Genomic DNA, 20,871 nt, shown 5'->3' with positions numbered 1-20,871 from the left:
TGCCAACATCCGCTAATGGAAAACCGACTCTACCTTTTATATTTTTGCCTTGAGATAACCCTCATTGACAAGTGACAACCCAAGAGAAGAACATAAGATGCCCAAGAATAGGCCTTTCATTGCTGTAAGGATGGTTAAAGCCAGTTGATTTGAGAAATAAGTTTACACTTTCTTCACGAGCTTTGTTCCTTTCGTTAGTCCATAAAACCTACTTCATTCAGATGATGATGTGGGGGCAATTGAAAAAATCCACAAAAGGGTTGCATTCTCTTCTTCCTCACAAAACCCCTCTTCATCCCTAAGTTCCCAAATCCACATTCCTTTTCCACCTCTTTCCTCATAACCAAAACCACAAGGAAACATAAAGCCAAACACCCCAAACTCGACTTTCCCTGTACCCAATCCGTCACGCCTGTCTCCATCAAATCCCCCCACTTCGAATCGCTCCTTGTCCGAAATTCTGATCCCTCGCCGAAACCCATTTGGCGCAATTCAGCGTAGCAGTCGCCAAAAGGGGCTATCCGCTTCATGCTGAAGCACTAATCCCACACTGATGAAGTACACACAAGGAGAAGCAGCGTGGTCCTATAAATATGAAGCAACTAGCTGCCTTACAACATACTTACCTGGACGGGGTCAATGAGTGATCTCCAAGGCCCATGGCCTAGGTAAGCGACTTCCATTGCACTTGGGAGGGGCGCTTGCCTAAGGTCTCCTCAAAGTAGGAGAGCCTACGTCATAATTTGTGGCAGTGGGGGCCTGCGTTCGCGCGGCCCCCTCCAATATCAGTATAAGTGCGTTATGAATTTTGTCATTTAGATGATTTCGCTTCGATTTTTTGTCTACAATAAAGTCTGTTCGGTCTGGTTTTGCTTGCCGTTGTACTTAACATTACCAGTTTATACTTTCATCTAGTTAACGAGGTTAAATATTCTCTGCCATAACTGAAAGAAGTGATAACACTATTGTCCCCACTTCAGTTTTCATCTTCACAAATAGAGGGAAGTTTCAATTTTAGGAGAGGTTGGTGCCTCATTTACTTGATCCCATTCTTGGTTTCCGATAATTTATTTTAGTGACAGGTTATAATTCATTCACCTTTTCTGTACAGGTGATCACACTTCCTGGGCAACAAGAAAAATGTTTAGAAGTTAAAACACTTCATTTAGGCTTACAAGTACAGTCCCCCTTACTGTTTGCATTTCGGCTTACACAGTGGTGATATAATTCATAGCGTCAACAGTTTCTTAACATATGGGTGTTGCGAGAATATCTGCAATACGATTTGGAGATCCCCAACCCTCCCTTTGAGATAAACTTTGAACGAATTGTGGATGATTTTGTTTTTTTATATTTCTTTGTTGGTAATGACTTCCTTCCACATATGCCAACATTAGAAATCAGGGAGGTATGCAATTACCATAATTTTACTTCTTGATTTTTGTTTTTCTATATCATTATGCTTCATATGGATATCCTGCTGTTTCAGGGTGCTATAAATCTCCTGATGCAAGTTTATAGAAAGGAATTTGCTTCTATAGGTGGTTATCTTACTGATGCGGGTGAGGTAAATTTTCCATTTTCCTATGCATCTACCAAGTCTTTAATAGATCACTATAAGATGACAAATGAAAAATTATCCATGAAATATCAAGTCGTCAACTAGAGTTTTTATTTCCCCTGCCCTGTAAAAACAGTTGTAGTGGAGAACCTACCATTATTTGTCATGTATTATTGGTGGATTAAAGGAGAATAATAATTTCCATTTTGTCTGTTTATCCTCAAAATTGTCGCTCATATAATGAAAAGAAGAAATGAATTCTATCTTCGTCCAAGTCAGATCTAGTCTATTCCGTCTTTCCTTTTTCTTTATTTTTGGGTGGGCTAGTCTGCATTGATACATCATACGTTGATAAAATCAGTACTCTATCCCTAGATCATTGACCATTTCAAGATTAACAATGTTTAGAGGATTTGGTTTATTTTCCCTCTACAAAGCTATTCTCATGATTAAGTGGCTAGTATTGTTACCAAGAAATTGTTTATGAAGGGCACTAAACCAGTATTAAACAACTAACTTTAAGTAATTGGTTGAATATATTTTGTGACGTTCAATAAAACAAAATAGATAAAGTACATGTTTACTTTGTGAGAGTGTTTATATGTTTATATATACATATTCATTTATACTGGAAGAATGTAATTTGTTGCTCGAAAGATTAGGAAGCATTGTTATTTTTAGTTTCTTTCTCAATTAGAAATTAGTCAGAACTGTTGTTTCTTATAGTTGCTAATATCAATCCTTTTGCAAGTACAAGTTTTGTTAGATAGTGTGGAATGTTTTATTCGATCTGTTTCTGTTTATGAAGATCAAATCTTTCAGAATAGGACTAGTATACAGAAGGTGAGTGGCATTTTCTGTCCTTTGATAAATTATTTGCATCTCTTGTCTAGTTGAGAGCCAGGACGTATAATTTTGGTGGTTCTATTAAGTTTGTCATATGTATTTCCATATGATGATCAATTTGATGCTATATGATTTAGTGTTTTTTTTGTAGCAATTAAATACCCTGTTTCTCATGAAGCAACGTGCTAGAGGTTCTGCATACCTTAATTAAATACAATCTTCTTTATCTTGTATTTTTATGATGATGTAGCATCGATTAGAAATAGTTGCTTGCTTAAAAGGAGGGAGACAATGTGGACCAAAATTTGAATGATTTATTGTTCCTTCCCTGCAACTAAAACATACATACTGGAACATGTAAACTTGAATGCAACCAACAACAGCAACATGCCTAATATCTTGAAAAAATAATTTATTTATTGACACTTATAGAAGTATATGGGACATCGCTTGAAGGCAAGGAGGAATATATCTTCCAAGTGTTAATAGTACATTAATAAATGCTGAAGTTCATTTTATTTGGCATTTTATGAAATCATTAGTGGTTTATCATTCACCTCTTCAGTTCTTTTCTTTCATATAAAGTTGTCTATTGGCCCTAGATTTTTTACTTAAGTCGGTGGATGACTGGTTTTCAGGCATATGAGAATAATGAGCAAGTGAAGCTTAAAGCAACAGGAGAGGGCTCTGAGGAGGTGCAGACACCCGTTGCAGATAAGGTCTTAGTTTGTTTTAAATTACAGACCTGAGTTGTAGAATGGAAGGTTTAATACAGATTGAATTGCTTGGATTGTAGAATAAAATAAGAGATTAAATTGATTAATTATATCATGGTTTGAAGGTTATTAAACTACCTAACTTACACTTTAAGATTAAAGTGATTTGACTTAGGTTATAGCTATGGTTCTATTGATGAGCTTTGAAATCTTTTGGATATAAGTTCCCTGAGTGTGTTTTCTGTGAGTTCTGTTGAATTTTGTTTTCTATACACTTTTTCTGACATCCATTCATCTGAGAGTTTAACCGTCCCCACTGTTGGTCTTATAATCCATATGCTAGAAAAGTGAAGGAGGAAGATACTGAAAGGAGAATCTGGTGCAAGCCCTCATTTGGCAATTGAGAAAATTTCTGGTGGTTCTGGTTATGAACTTCTTGTATTGTAATTATTTAACCTTTTTCCCAGATTAAATTAGGGGAACCAGGATACAAAGAAAGATATTATGCTGAGAAATTCAATGCATCAAACCCAGGAGAGATTGAAGAAGTTAAAAGAGATGTCGTAAGTTTAAACATTCTATTATATGAAGTTTTTTGCTACAATATCACATGTATATAATAATGTTATCCTGTAGATGTGTAACAGCAATCTCAACTTCTTGCAGGTTTTGAAATATGTTGAAGGTTTATGTTGGGTATGCACCTATTACTACCAAGGTGTTTGCTCTTGGAAATGGTTAGTTTAATGTGAACTATAACATGATAAAGTTATAGTTGCTTTTTTTTCTGGCTATTTTTCATTTTGATGAACTAAATGGATTAAGCTTAAATGCTAATTTGAGCATACATATATGCTAGTAGAGTCCTATTCCCTCTAATGCTTGCCCTTCTATATCTTGTTGATTTATGCTATCTGATACTTCTGCTTGGTTCTTAAACTGGGCTTCTGTAGCATATACATGCATACATATGTTGCAAGATGTGGCTTTGACTTGAGATTTTCTTGATGTGACCTAGCAAGTAGTTTAATACATGCTAGTCTGACATGTTTTTTTCCCCTTTTTATGTAGTCTAAAGTTTGGTCTCGACTTTTTGTTTCAGGTTTTATCCAAATCATTATGCGCCATTTGCTTCAGATCTTAAGGATCTGATTGACTTGGAAATAACATTTTTCATGGGAGAACCTTTTAAGCCCTTTGATCAGCTCATGGGAACATTGCCAGCTGCCAGGGTTTTTCTTTTCAATTGTTGTTGTTGGGTTTTGTTTTTAAAATAAAAAAGAAATTATATGGGTGTGTGTGTGTGTGTGTATAGCCTTCTAATGCTTATGCATTTTTCTTCAAATATATCTTCTATGTGGTTAGAGTCTATAACTGGCTATGCTAATAGCAATTTGTTTCTATGTTATAGTTCTAAAGCTTTGACAGAAGAATACAGGAAACTGATGACTGAACCATCATCACCTATCTCTAGTTTCTATCCCTCTGGTAAAAATGGGTCAACTCTTGGTGGTATGCTTACCTAGTGATGTTCCTCCCATTTTCCTAGATTTCTCATTTTTCTCCATGTGACAGATTTTGAGATTGATATGCATGGTAAACGCTTTGCATGGCAGGTACATTATTCCACCAAGTTAACTTGTTAATATTTGTTTTCTTATCCTTTTCAACAGAGATTACGGTAACTTACCTCCATTCTTTTGGATCCAGGGTGTTGTCAAGTTGCCTTTCATTGATGAGTGGAAGTTGCTTGTTGCAACAAGAAAGCTTGAGGCTACTTTAACGGTCCATGTTGATGTTTTAGGCTAATATACTTTATTGTTGAGTGATCATTCAAAATGTCCTGTAGCACTAGCTATTGTTTTAAAATGCTTGTAGTTGATCCATTGTGCCAACGGTTAATGTTTGCAGGTAGAAGAGCAGTTTCGAAACAGTGTGATGCTTGTCTTGTTCTTCTCTCAATATTGTCCTTGACTTGTTGATGGAGTCTTTTAACAAATTCTGCTTTGTTCTTTCCATCTTTGTTCACTATCTGATCATAAGGTAAAGGAAGTAAGTCCAAAGGAGTTAAAGGATTGAAACCATACACTACCTCAAATGGAGAATGTTTAGTTGCCGAGTGAATGGTTCGGTTGTATGCAAATTCCACGTGTGGTAGGCATTCAATCGAGCTTTCCTTAGCATTCCATGAGCTGCCTTGTACTTTGTGAGCTGTTTGTGAGCTATATATGACGTCCAAATCATTCACCAAGCTACCTCAACGTGCATCACACTCCATTGTACCTATATGTGCAAGGAAACAAGGTAAGTTCATGATATTGAGCTATCTGCTATCTGTTCAATCTCTTCATCCTTTGGCTTCACAAATTTCATATTACTATCAGTTCTCCCCTCACAAAAAAAATAAAAAATGAATGGCCAATTAACACAAATGCTAGGTTGGTTAATCTCACTGTTCTTCATTAATCCAGTATTCACAGTTCAAGAAATTTGACGGAAAATCTTTTCATTTTATCATCCCTATCCACTATTCCCTCACAGTGGTGGAATGAACGGATTTCTTTGGTTAACTGAAAGGAATGGTTGGAAAAGTGTAGTCCCTTCCCCTGTTAAGGAATTGCCACACATAGAATCAAACCATGTTATGCAAGTCTTTCTTAGTTCTATTGCCATCCCCCCTACCCCCCCCCCCCAAAAAAAAAAAAAGGAAACCTATATAATCCTTGTTATTCTTTTGGTGCATTTTTTTCTTTGCAGAAACATTACTTATCTTAATCCTTTACTTCATAAACACATTCCAGAACTTCCACAGGGTGTTGTGACACCCAAAAAGGTACATAATTTCCGACCTCTATTGATTTTAGTTTAATTATGATTAGGAACTCAAGGATGCTCGGGATTCCCCTTAAATTATTTTTTCAGTGTTTTTGTTTTTTGAGGATCATTAGGGAAGTATCGCTGGGTCTTTTAAGAGTTAACATTTAAATAAATAATGGTGCTTTTGCAGATTCTAACCCCTTTTCCTGTATTATGGCATGAAGATAATGGAGGGCGGCTCCAGCAGGGCAGAGATCGGTGAGAGTACATTATTATAAAATGTTGCCATTAATTTTAGTGTCTTTGCTGTTATAAATGGCCTCATAATTTATTCAAATCCAAAATGGTAGATTATTGAGATGTTCATTATTGTACTTGTTTGACAGGTCACGGGTACCTGGAGCGATCAATGGCCCTCAACTAGGAGAGGCAGCTCATCGTCTTGTCAAGAACACACTTAATATCAAATCGATGGCTCATTGCCTGGGTTGTTCGAGCAACCACCATTTAACATCTCGAGCAACTGCACAAGCATTAAACAAGACCTGCTGGACCATCTGGTTATGAAAGGGGCTTTTTTGATGACCCAAGTCTTTCTTATAGTAGTCGACCACGCGCAGCTGGATTTCCAGGTTATGGAAGGGGATACGGTGATGGCCCAAATTATTATGGTCAACACAATCATCTACATGGCATAATGGCTAAACCAAGACATCCCTCATCAAATGGTATGCAAGTCAACGGAAACAACTTCCGGGCGCAGGAATGATTGCATTATCAGGAACATTATAATGATTTGAGGACTGAAATGTCTGCTTCGTCATTCGAGGGAAGTGGCAGAGGTAGAATACACGTAGAGATGTCTTCAAGGATGCCAAATTCTGGATACTCGCGACATTTAGACCACTGGCACGAGCAGATTACCAATGCTCCTCCTCCCGTTCCCCCTCCTACCAAGTGGATCAATATGCCAGAGAACGTAAACACTGGAACTTACAATTAGAATTTGGATCAATACAAGAGGCAGGTGAAAAGGTTGATCAGATTTAAGACACGTCTGCAGGGAATGTTGGTTCCCGAAAACCAGTGACTGATTAAGACGGAATTGCCTGTTTTTTGACACAGGCATGTTATTGATAGTCTAAAGGAAACTTTTTAAGTACTTCTAACTTGGATGGTCGTACGTTGCCAGTTGCCACTGCTGTCAGGTTAGAAAACTAGCCTCTAGAACCGTTTGAATGTTCCAATGTCCAACCATCTGTCGGTTTCCATACAATTTTGTAAATGAACTTGTTGTCATATGAGCTTCACACAACCACATATGGCTGAAGCAATCTAAAACTAATGTTCATTTACAAAAATCAAATGGTTTAAGTTATGAATCTTAGAATTCAGAAAGGTATCTGTAGTCGATGTATCATGTTCTACCCTTTGCGTTTCTCGAAACGCAGCTTAGTTATTCGGGTTGGTTTTTGTCTATTCAGGTAGGTGAAATAGATGGCATTTGGATTGAGAGATGCTTAGGCCTTTTGTCTAAAAATGTACTAGTTTTACAACATAAGCATTATAGGGTTGTAGACTGTTGTTGGTTTAGGTTGATAGTATTATTTCTTAATATACAGGAATCAACAAAGCTGCCTGTTGTGTTTCAATGGCTGAGCTGAGAAAATGAAATTTCTATGTTGTTCAATTTTAAGGTTAGCTTACAGAATGTTCACTTTCTTGATAATTAAGTCAATATTCTTGGCATTCCTTTGCAGTGATTTTACTTATTTAATTGCTGTTTTTTTAAAACATTTTTTAGGAATTGTTTTTTCTTTTTAGTTGATAAAAACAATAATGAAAAGGAAACATTTTTTTCCTAATTTTGCCCTTGTATGGTAATTCAGACGCACGTGTAATAGAACCCTAAAATAGCACTATTAACGTGTTTAAGCCATCACAAATTTAACATGCAAATAATGGAATAAAAACAGCACATTTAAAGACGATTAATGTCTATAACATGATATGAAGTCTATCCCCATTATTCTTTAATTGAGGATGGATGGTTTCATTCAATAATGTGATATTTTGGTCGAATTTAAAGATTAAATTGGTATTTTATTTAAAAATTAAAAATATAAATTAATATTTTTTTAAAAAAATTAGAAGTTAAATTAATATTTATTTAAAACAATAGGTTAAATTAAAATTTGTTGTAACTTAATGGTTGAAAATAAACAATTTAATGATTAAAAATAAATAATTATGAAATAAACCCAACGAATAAATATAATATTAATTTTTTGAACAAATTTTAAATTTAATCCTAGTTCTACTTATGTTGGAGTATATATATATATCGTCGAGGAAGGGAATGCATAATCTAATTTGGACCTCATTTCATTATCTCATTTGAAGCAAGAAGGTGAGAAATATAGTCTAAAACTTCATTTTTCAGCATAAATGAAGAGTTTTTATGAGTTGAAAAGCCACGAAGAAACCAAAATGAAAGAAGGTTATTACTGCAAAAAGTAACCACTCAGAAAAAGCACGAAAAAGAAGAACAAACTTCCATAAATCAACAGAGCTTTCTGTCCAGAAGTAAGAGTATTGCCTCCTAACCCATATTGTTGATTCTGTGCAAAACCCGCAATCTCCACGCTTTTATTCTCAAAGAAACTCTGAGCAGCGCCGCAAGTCGGGCATCTCCAATCATCCGGCAACTTCTCGAACTCAAACCCTGGTGGGATTGGATACGACGGATCACCCAATGCTTCATCGTACTTAAACCCACACGATCTGCACTCATATATTCCCGTGTTCAACACTGCAAATTTCTCCTCCAGCCTGCGTTTATCCATCTTTTCTTCTTCACTCTCTTTGGGTTCTTCTTGGTCTGAACTCGGGATGTCTTCTTTGGATACATCAATGGAGTTGATGACGGTGAAATGCAGCCGCCCCTTTTGGGGTTTGGATTTGAGCGAAATAGCGGGTTTGGATGGAAGAAAGATGTGATGGGAGTGGTGTGGTTTTGTATAAGGTTGGGTTGAGTTGTGAAAAGAAAAGGCGAGCCTTGTTGTTGCAGAAGCCATTTCGATGGAGCTTTGGGGGTTCAGAATGATAGTTAAGTGATATTTTGGGGAAGTGGGTGGAGCAGCAAGGAATGGATAAGATAGTAAATCAACCAAGTTTTCTAGTTTACAGGTACAATTAATTTTTCTATTTGGGCTGGGCTACCTGTCAGACTTCAGAAACTGGTCTGCTTTTGAGATGGGTTGAATTTTCTAAGTTTGCAAACCATTATTCAGAAATGGGAAATCTATTTTGCTTGAAGTTCCACGCATATCAAGACCATGTAACTAACTTAAGCAAGCATTCCATGTCTGATGAACTCATTTTATCGAGCATTAAAACAAGCGTACACTAACTGATTGAAAGTAAAAAAAAAACATCAGAAATGAAAAATAACTACTTATCTCACTAATTTCCCAAATCTAAAGTTTTGAACTTTGAGACTTTAAAGCATGAAACGCTTGATGCATAAACAGCCTTTGATCTCATCACTTAATCCAATATGCTTACAACATTTGATAGAGACAACATTACAATCTTTTTTTATCAAACTTTAAAACATGTTTACAAGAAATGATGAAAAATGGAAAGCATGATAAGTGACACCAAACAAATAAAAAAAAAGACATTCTCATTAGAAGCAAACCATGAAAAGACATCCGCAATCCTAGTTCAACCTTCCTTCCACACGCCTATGATGCTCAAATCCGAGGATAAACGTCACATATGGACGATTTAAGGAAAACAGTTAGTCAAAATAACACAAATTCTCAATCACCAACACCAAAACACCATAACAAGTGGTCTATGCAATCAAATTTCAAATTTTATGCAACAATGCAGTAAATTGGCAAACTGTAATTGAATCCATTTTTGCAAATTCTATAATGTTTCGCATGGTTGCATTAAATTGACGATAACATCCGTCTTTTGTTCTAAGCAAGTCACCCCAACCCATGCATAAAAACCATATATACAAAAACGAGAATAACTAGAGCAAACTATTGATTCAAAGACTAAATGATTATAAATCATTATTCCAATCATTGTTCATTTCTATCAAATAAACAAAAAGGTAACCCAAAAACGAACTAAGAAAAACAGTTACCCTCGTATTCAAATCACTATCAGCCATCCATCAATTAAACAATAAATCTTTCATGGAAATAACTCGTAAGTACCAGTATTCAGAAATCACCCTCCCATCGACCGAACCTCCTCCAAGGCTGCCTTAATCTGATCCTGCACCAACTCCAACCTCTTAGAATAAACTTCCAACTCCAATATTTGCTGCTTTCTCCACCTCTCATCAATTAAATCCCCGTTTCCCACACCACCAGCCCCGAAATTGCCAAAATTCAATGGCATGGCATTCATGGCCAATCCACTAATCCCTCTTCCTCCACATCCTCCTACTCCCCAAATTAAACTACCGAACACCACCTTAAACATGGGTGTTAAACAACACTTCACCGTCTCCTCTATTACAGTCGCCACGTTTCCTCTTTCTCCTCCTCCTCCACCACCACTACCGCCGCCACCAACACCACCAGTGCCACCACCAAATCCCTCGGCATTACTGTGATCATGATCGCTCTTGTTATTAAAATTATTGTTAGAAATCACAAACCCATCGTTTAAAACACTCCTCTCCCTCATTTTCCCTCCTTTATTTCTTGACCCTTTTCTGGTGGCTGGGGATTTTGGAGTGAAATTCTTTTTCTCTCCACTTTCATCTAGCAAATTGATGTTAGTAACACTATTATTAGTACTGTTTTCATCATAATCTAAAACGTTATCTTCTACTTTGCAAACACTATTACTCCAGATCTTCCTAGAAATCTCAAAAGTAGCTTGATCATGAGGGCTTTTGAAGGAAAACTCTTTACCTGAATTAATCTTATTCATCACGTTCCTATATTTCTTCTTCAATCTTCTAAGCTTCTCCACTAATTGATTCTTGTTGAAATCCAGCTGAAGCTTTGATTTGATTAGATCGTAAAACAATGCAGTATCGTGATGATGATGGAGAGAAGAAGAATTCGGGTTGGTTTTCGAAGTTGTATAATCCAGAAACCCTTGGAGAAGCTCGATCTCATCTTCATCAGTTCATAAACGTTGAAACAACCGTCGCGATTCATCGAAAGGTTGCGGCGGAGTAGGTTTTTTCTCCGAGACGACGGAATCAATCCGTCGTCCTTTGAAATCGGGAGTCAATTCGCCGACTCGGACGGCAGCGACTGTTACAACAGTCGAGGTAGGCACGGCAAGAGGAACGGCGGGTATTAAGGCAGAGGAAACGACGGCAGCAATCGGCTGAGGTAGTAAGGAGGAAGAATTAAAACCTTCTTCTTCCTCTAACAACTCTTCGTCCTCTTCTTCGTTGCCGTTGAGGACACCGTCGTTTCCGGAGGAGGAGGGTTCCTCGTCGTCGTCCTGAGATTCCTCAAAAACGGAAAGAGAAGATGTTAGTTTGGTTAGAGGTAGGCCCGTGCGGGGTTCATTACCAGGCCGACGCTCTCTTCTAGCGCGTGTACGATGGAAATCAATTCAATTTCCATATATGGGAATGATATCATATTTCTTTCATTATTTTTGTTGAGAAATCGTATTGTATTTCTGAAGAATTCTAAAAATATAAACTTGTATACAATAAACAAGATAAATTGATAAAATTATTTAAATATCATTATTAACAATTGATTTATTATCGGTTAATTTAGATTATATAGTCTAAAAATTTATTATAATAATGATGCTATCAATCCAATTAGAGCTTGACTCGAGCAAACTGAGATGATCAAGTTGGGACAAATAATAACTCGTCTAAAGCTCAACTCGAATTAAATTCTGTCAAACGAAATGAGTACAAGGTAAAGTTTTTCCTTATTCTTGTCAAACATGTTGGTAAAACTTGCAGGTGCCATAAATGGCAATAGGATAAATTGGTTGGCAAGCCAACAACCCAATTAATGGTGCATCATTTGTTGAAAAATAAGGAAAGCCAATTAAATGAATTAGTTGGTAGAAATAGAATGGGAGATTATGCATATATAAATAGCTCACACCAACAAGTTCTTAATCAATCCAAGTGAGAACACAAAAGAAAAGCTTAGAGAGAAAAACCTTAGTGAGAGAAAATTGAGAGTAATTTTCAGGGTGTAATTGGGTTGTGAGTGTTTTTTTTGTAAACACCTGTAAATTTTCTCCCTTTAGTAAAAGATCTGCGGCAGTCTGGAGACATAGGCATAATTGGCCGAACTCCATTATCAATTTCGTGTGTTACTATTTCACTTTTATTTCGCATTCTCACTAATATGGTTATAAGGAAATTACTCGTTTAATTTCCCAACAACTGGTATCAAGAGCTTTTGGTGGTGAATTTGTCAGTTTTTTCTGTGAGGTTACTATTCACGTGAATAATAAAATTTGGTCGGCGATATGAGTTTGTCGACGGAGGTGTTCTAATACAATGTGGTTCGCATGAATTGTCAGAAACGATCCAAAAGAAGCCAGATTCGAGTAGGACCGATGACTACAGACGAAGGGAATGTGAAAATTGAGAAGTTTGATGGTGCGGACTTTGGCTTTTGAAAGATACAGACTGAAGATTTTTTGTATAAAAAACACTATATCAACCTCTTTCAGGAAAGCAACCGGAATGCATGAAGGATGAAGACTAGGCTCTTCTCGACAGACAAGCCCTCAGAGTTATTCGACTGACGTTATCTCGCAATGTTGCTTTCAACATAGCAAAGGAAAATACCACGGCGGGTCTTATGGCATCTCTCTCTAGTATGTATGAGAAGCCATCGGCCTCAAACAAAGTTCACTTGATGAGGCGATTATTCAATTTGTGGATGGCAGAAGGGGCATCAGTGGCTCAACACCTAAATGAACTCAACATAATCATAACCCAGTTGAGTTCCGTGAAAATTGAATTCGATGATGAAGTTCGAGTTCTCTTATCATCTCTACCAGACAGTTGGAATACTACTGTTACAGCAGTCAACAGCTCGTCGGGAAACAGCAAATTGAAATTCGACGATGTTCGGGATCTGGTATTAAGTGAAGAAATTCGACGGAGAGAATCGAGTGAAACATCAAGCCCCTCAGCCTTGCACATGAATCTAGAGGGAGAACTTCAGAAAAAAATTCAAATCGTGGTAGATTGAAATCCAAAAGGGGAAAATCAAGAACGGGAAAGAAAGATTTTAACTGTTATAATTGCGGCAAGAATGGTCACTTTAAAAGAGAATACAGAGCATCGAAGAAAGATACCAGCGCACAGGAATATGCCAACATGGCAGATGAAACAGGTGATGTCATGATTCTAAGCGTTAACAGTCTGATTGAAGCATGAATATTGGATTCAGGGGAATCTTTCCACGCCACCCCTTGCTAAGAAATCATGGAGAACTATGTCAGTGGTGATTTTGGGAAGGTTCATCTAGTTGATGATGAAACATTGAAGATCGTGAGAAAATGAGATATCCGATTAAAGTTGTCAAACCAGACCACCTAGAAGCTGAAAGGAGTGAGACATATTCATGGCCTCAAAAGAAATTTGATTTCTATAGGACAGTTTGATGGAGAAGGATATTGTACAACCTTTTCAAGCTGTGAATGGAAGATTACCAAAGGAGCATGTAACACCCCCAACCCGTACCCAACTCGAATACGAGTCTGAGGTGTCACATTGACTTTTCAAACTTTGACTCTTGACAAAATTCAAGGAAAATTTAAAACTTTCATTAAAATAAAGGTAATTTATTTACATAAATTGACCAAAATAACCAAAATCGATCAGAGCATTCATAACTGACACTTTTCTTACATGCCAACACAATATACACAACAAAATACATACATTATTAGTTACTTCTGATCTGATCTTCTAGCAGTGTTGTTGTTCTTGCCACTCCTATTTTTGTTCTTCACGATTCTTGGTACCTACGTGTAAATCACTTACATGCTAAGTCACAGACTTAGTGAGGCATAACATAAATATATGTATATACATGTATAACAATGAATTCATGAACATGCATTCTTACCATTGATCATGACACTATAACATATATGATGATAACATGCACATATATAAAACTTGTATTCTTATGCTAGTTTCACATTAATTTATCTTTGGATTGCCCATTTACGATATTGAAAACAGAAGGTACGCGAGTACACTGAGGTTATGCACAATGCTGTCACCACAGCTAGAATAAAATCCCACTAGGGGCATTGAATATTTGTCCCGAAGGACCACTATGTCCCAAAGAACCACTATGTCCCGAAGGACCACTGATAATCCCTCGACTCTTGGCATGCCAAATATACCTACAACTCTCACATTAAGTAACATGGGCTTAATTATAATACAATTCTTATTTTCATATCTCTTCTATCACTTTTCACGTAAACACATAATTCACTTCATATGAGTACACATAATCATTTTCATTATTTCCCATACCTGAATGGATTCTCATATAATTGCATTCATTCAAATAAGTTTATATTAAAGCATGCATAAATTATGCATGAAAGCACTATAGCTTTAATACATATATAAATATGCATGTACATGAATGTGAAATCATAAGTTTAACTATAAGAGATAGACTCATCGCAAGTCTTATCTCAATACAATTTCATATGAGATATGCACTCACCTTAGCCCTGCTATGACTCGATTCTAATCCTTTGATTGTTCCGGAACAAGATTATGTTCTATATCTACATAGTAATACATTAGTACATATCAGTATACTAATTGATATATTCTAAACTATCACTCCTTAGGCTAAAAAGAAATTTATTTTCATCTTTTAATGAAGGTATGCATCAATGCACTACACAGTGTATCGATGCATCCCTTAATGTGTGCATCGATGCACTATCTATGCATCGGTACACAAATCCCATTCGATGTTTATATTTTAAGGGGGTGCATCGATGCAATCCTCCTGCATCGATGCACTAATTGCATTCGATGTTCATTTATTTGAGAATACATCGATACACAATGAATGTGTATTGATGCACACAACCCAGAAATATTATTTTGAGCACGAAAATCCCTTCATAATCCTCTCAACACTTCCTATTTCACCTCCTTTTATGTCTCTAACTTGCATACACCTACTTAAACTAATTATTATCCAATCAATACCTCTAAAACTTAAAAATCCAATCCTCCATATAAAATTCAAGACTCACTCAAATTCCAACATGTTCTAAATCTAATTCTAACACTTCATATCCATCAATCAAGTTGGTGACAAGTCAAATTCAACTTCCAATTCTCATTCTGAACTTTATTTCAAATTTTTATTCAAGAACTCTTAACCTTCACTTCTTCATACACTCTTCATCTTGTTGTTTCAAAGCAACTTAAGCTTTCCTTAAGCTTAATTAGCATCTAATGATCAGAACAAAACTTAAATTTCAGCAAACAATTAGCTCATGAGAAATTTCACCTTTGTTTTGACCTCTTCACGTGTGGAGAAAGAAGAGGATAAGAGAACTCTGGAACCTTATGTTTTACTTCAATCTCTTCCACGTGTAGCTAATATATATCTCTTCTTTAATTATTTTCCATGCAAATGACTATTCTATCCTTTAATTCCATCTTCCTTACAATTTAACCCTATACCCAATTACAATACTATTCAATTATTCTGCGTTAGTCACCAAATTTTGAAGTTTTACAATTTAGTCACTAACCCGATATTGAGGCTGTTATAGAGCACTTGTCATTGCTCGTGGTAAGAAGACTGGTACTCTCTATGTAACCTCAAACTTGGAGAATATCATTACAGTAGCAGATGCTGATGAAAAATCAAATATATGACACCAAAGGCTTGGCCATATGAGTGAGAAAGAGATGAAGATACTTTTGTCAAAAGGGAAGTTGTCGGGTCTAAAGAGTATAGATGTCGGACTATGTGAGGATTGCCTCTTTGACAAACAAAAGAAAATCAGTTTTTACAAAGATTGGCAAGACACCTAAGCTGAAAAGTTAGAGTTGGTTCATACTGATGTATGAGGACCATCTCCAGTTCCATCTCTTGTAGGCTCACTATATTATGTCACCTTCATCGATGATTTTACAAGGAATGTGTGAGTTTATTTTCTGAAGAAGAAATAAGAAGTCTTTGATACCTTTAGAAAATGGAAGGCCATGGTGGAAAATGAGATTGGTTTGAAAGTCAAGCGGTTGAGGTCTGATAATGAAGGAGAGTACAGAGATAGTAGATTCAGAGAATTTTACGCAAACAATGGGATCAAGATGGAGACAATAATTCCATGTCACTGTAGTAAAATGGTGTAGTAGAGTGCATGAACATAAATCTGAATGAACGTGTCAGAAGCATGAGGATACATGTCGGCTTGCCCAAATTACTATGGGCTGAAGCTATCAACACTACAGCTTACATGATCAACTTTGGGCCCCCAGTTCCATTAGATGGTGGAATACTAGAGGAAGTTTGGAGCAGAAAAGAAATAACCTTTCATACTTAAGAGTGTTTGGTTGTATTTCTTATGTACACATAAATTCTGCTGAAAGAAGTAAACTTGATGCTAAGTCCAACAAATATGTCTTTGTTGGTTACGGTGGTGATGAGTTTGGTTACCAGTTTTGGGACTATAAAAATCGAAAGATCATCAGAAGCAGAGATGTCATTTTCAATGAGAATGTGATGTACAAAGACAAGTCAACCATAGAATCAAGTAGCTCTAATACCGAAGCTGAAACAAAGGAATTTGCTGAGTTTGAGGAGATTTCTGGAAATGATATTTAGATCAGTCCTGAAGTAGTTCAAGAAGAACCAGACACACCAGAATTGAGACACTCCTCTAGAATTCCTAAACCAACCTAGCGTTATTCGCCTTTTTTGCACTACTTGTTGCTGACTGACAATGGTGAACCAGAGTGCTATGATGAAGCAATACAGGTGAAGGATTCAGTCAAGTGGGAGTCTTCCATGAAAGATGAGATGGACTCGCTTATGTCAAATCAGACCTGGAAATTAGTTGAATTACCACCAGACAAGAAAGTGCTCCATAACAAGTGGGTTTACAGGATCAAAGAAGAGCACGATGGGAGAAAACGCTACAAAGCAAGATTGGTTGTCAAAAGTTTTCAGCAAAAAGAATGTATTGACTACAATGAATTTTTTTCTCCAGTCGTGAAGCTGTCTACAATCAGACTGGTGTTGAAAATTGTAGCTGCAGAGAATCTAAATCTTGAGCAGTTAGATGTAAAGACAACTTTCCTTCATAGTAATTTGGAGGAAGAAATCTATATGAGGCAGTCATAAGACTTCATAGAGGCAAACAAGAAAAACCTGGTATGCAGGTTGAAGAAGAGCTTGTATGGTTTAAAACAAGCTCTTAGACAGTGGTACAAGAAGTTCGATAGCTTCTTGGGTAGCAGTGATTTTACCAGATGCCAAGCAGATCATTGTTGCTACATCAAGAAGTTCAGCAACATCTTCATTATTTTATTAGTGTACGTTGATGACATGCTCGTTGCAGGCTCAGACATACAATAGATTATAAACTTGAAGCAAAAATTGTCGAAGCAGTTTGCAATGAAAGATCTAGGCGCTGCAAAGTAGATTCTTGGGATGAGGATTAAGATAGAGACAAAGTTGGGGACTTTGATGTTATCACAGGCTGAGTACATCAACAAAGTACTCTACAGGTTCAACATGCAAGATTCTAAACCAGTAAGTACACCTTTAGGTGTTCATTTTAGACTCTCTAAAGAACAGTCACCAAAGACGAAGGAAGAACGTGCACACATGGTGAAAGTGTCGTATGCCTCAGCAATTGGAAGTATGATATATGTCATGGTTTGTACTAGACTAGATATTGCTCAAGCAGTGGGAGATGTTAGCAGGTACATGAATAATATGGGTGAGGTACACTAGGAAGCATTCAAATGGATCCTCAGATATTAGCAGGGTACCACAAATAAAGCAATTTATTTCAAAGGTAAAGATACGATACTGACAGGCTATGTAGATGCTGACTTAGCCAGAAATGTTGACATCAGAAGAAGCACTACAGGGTATGTCTATACTCTAGGAGGTACCGCAGTGAGTTGAGTTTCTCAACTACAAAAGATAGTTGCTTTCTCCACAACTGAAGCAGAATATGTCACTGTTACGGAAGCCAAGAAGGAGATGGTTTGGCTCCAAAGTTTCTTGGAAGAGTTAGGCAATAAACAAGAAAACAATGTCTTGTATTGCGATAGTCAAAGTGCTATTCAACTAGCAAAGAATCCGTCTTTAAATTTCAGGATGAAACACATACAATTGCGATATCATTTTATCCGGTCTCTTATGGAAGATGAGATTTTGAAACTTGAAAAGATTAATGGAGCTCAAAATCCGGCAGACATTCTAACAAAGACGGTGACTACGGACAAACTGAAGTTGTGTTCAGCTTCAGTTGGTATGCTAGAGTAATAAGACCAGAAATGATGTTGTATTGATCGAGGTGTGAAGACAGATTAAAATCAGTCTTCAAGTGGGAGATTGTTGGTCAAACTTGCAGGTGCCATAAATGGCAATAGGAGAAATTGGTTGCCAAATTGGTTGGCAAGCCAATAACCCAATTGATGGTGCATCCTTTGTTGAAAATAAGGAAAGCCAATTAAATGAATTAGTTGGTAGAAATAAAATGGGTGGCTTATGCATTTATAAATAGCTCACCCCAAAAAGTTCTTAATCAATCCAAGTGAGAAACACAAAAGAAAAGCTTAGAGAGAAAAGCTTTAGTGAGTGAAAATTGAGAGTAATTTTCAGGGTGTAATTGGGTTATGAGTTGTGAGTGTTTTTTGTAAACACCTGTAAATCTAATCTCTTTAGTAAAAGATCTACAACAGTCTGGAGACGTAGGCATAATTGATCGAACTCCATTATCAATTTCGTGTGTTATTATTTCGCTTTTATTTTGTATTCTCGCTAATCTGGTTATAGGGAAATTACTCGTTTAATTTCCCAACAAAACACTCGACAGGATTCAAGGAAGGGGAGTTGTCTTCATAAACATGTGCTTAGTTTTGTGGAAGACTTGTTCTGCGCCTGTACCTTCAATATGCATGATATCCAGGAAAGCCTTCTGGTGAAGTATCGTACCCCTCGATGCATCCACAATGAACGGATTAAATCCAACTGCTACTGTTGTTTCTGTTTTCGCTCCATAAACCACCCTGTGCTTTCAAAACATTAATCGGAGATTACACCCCCATCTAAATAATGTAATATTTAATATATAATTATGTTACTTGACCTCGATTCTCGACAAGTGGAAGGCACCGAAGTAGGGATGACAAACGGGTGGGGTGGATACGAATACCACTTCTCTATTCCCATATCCACCTAATATTTTCATATCCACCACTTACCCATTACATATGAATGACTAAAATTTTTAAATCTACATCCGCCACGTTGATACATTGTTAAATCCATCCCCACCCCCAGTACCCAACTGGATACCCACCACCTATCTTATATTCGTCTGTACCGTCCGCACCCATCATGTAACACCCCAATCTATGGGTTAAAATTTTGTATGATATTTATAAAAATAGTCTGACAAAAATTTTGATTATCAAGGAATTTTGAAAAGATTGAGGACTTTAAGTGTAATTTTGTCCTTCATTGATTTTAGTTAATTATATCATTCACGTGGGTTGTTCATACTTTGGTTGGTGTGAATTATTTTTTTTCTATTATTATTATTTTATTTAGATTGTCATGAACCACACAATTGAGATATTTTGAAATTATTTGGGGTATTTTATGAGGTATTACCCGTGTAATAGATGGAACCAAAATAAACCTCTAACCTCAAACTTATCTTTATAAACCCCAAACAAAGAAAAAAATGACGAAGAAGCTCGGTCACAAGAAAGCGTTTGGATCCAATGATTCAGACTTCTTTTTTAAGATACCGACTGTGAAAATGTTTCCCTCGTCAATAATAGCAGCACAGCTCGAAAGAAGCCTTATCAAACAACTGTCGGTGGTGAACGAATCCATTCTTGTTCAAAGAAATCGAATAAATTTTGTTAGATCTTTGACGCTCGATGATGTTTTTGGATGATCGGAGGTTGGATTCTTGATGAGGAGCTCGAGGAGGCTAGAACCATATATTTTGGTTCTTGGGCGACGATCGACAATGGCAATTGATGTGGTGGTCGTTGGTGTTCAAGTACCGGCCAGTGAAGTTTTCTTTTTCATTAGCAGATTACAAATTGAAGCTTAAAGAAGAATTGAAAATAAATAGAAAAGAAATTATGAGAGCACGTGGGTTTTAGGAAAAAGTTAAAAAATGATGAAGGGTAAATCACAACATGAGTAGTCCAAGTTTGGTAAGATTTCAACCTTTTCTTCTATTTTCTATATAGTTATGAATGTTGTCTAATAGTTTGAATAAGATTATTTTGGTCACTTGTCTTGGTAACTAAGTATTAAATTGGCCATTTGAGTTTTTAATTTTGTCAGTTATGTCCCTCTATTATAGAAATGATTTTTAATAAGTTATTTTATGGCTAGGAAATTTATTTTGGATTCGGGATCGTATATTAGAAGGTTCGAGCTCTTGAGAAAAAGATTTGAAACTAGAAATTGAGTTGGTGAGCTCAAATTCAAGAGTTATTGTTTGGGTTTTGTCGACATCTTGAACTTGATTTCGAAGTCCGTTTCGTCAAATTCGAACCTGGAATTATTAGAAGTTGAATTAAAGATCGAGGGCGTTCGAATGGAATTTAAATGGTCAATCAATATGGCACAAAAATTGAGGTAATACTTTACTACCTCTTTATGCTTTATGGATCATGTGAATATT

General features: G+C 36.5%; 1 protein-coding gene, 1 non-coding gene and 2 pseudogenes across 2 annotated transcripts; 2 read left to right on the top strand and 2 right to left on the bottom strand.

The window, feature by feature from the left end:
* The first annotated feature begins 202 nt into the window (after positions 1-202).
* LOC120154040 lies at positions 203-16,778 on the top strand (annotated as a pseudogene).
* LOC120154242 lies at positions 619-780 on the top strand. Its single transcript, XR_005518868.1, has one exon. It is a non-coding gene; the product is annotated as a U1 spliceosomal RNA (small nuclear RNA).
* Positions 8,424-9,102, bottom strand: LOC120154039 (rubredoxin-like). Its single transcript, XM_039165896.1, has one exon. The coding sequence runs from the start codon at positions 9,015-9,017 to the stop codon at positions 8,445-8,447; it is 573 nt and encodes a 190-aa protein (XP_039021827.1). The 5' UTR covers positions 9,018-9,102; the 3' UTR covers positions 8,424-8,444.
* LOC120153755 lies at positions 9,892-13,326 on the bottom strand (annotated as a pseudogene).
* Positions 16,779-20,871: the final 4,093 nt, after the last annotated feature.

Source organism: Hibiscus syriacus, unplaced genomic scaffold (genome assembly GCF_006381635.1).
Source record: "Hibiscus syriacus cultivar Baekdansim isolate YM2019G1 unplaced genomic scaffold, ASM638163v2 tig00111105_pilon, whole genome shotgun sequence".
Taxonomy (NCBI): Eukaryota; Viridiplantae; Streptophyta; class Magnoliopsida; order Malvales; family Malvaceae; genus Hibiscus; species Hibiscus syriacus.
Note: the sequence above shows the minus strand (reverse complement) of the source record. Positions and strands in the feature narration are given on the sequence as shown.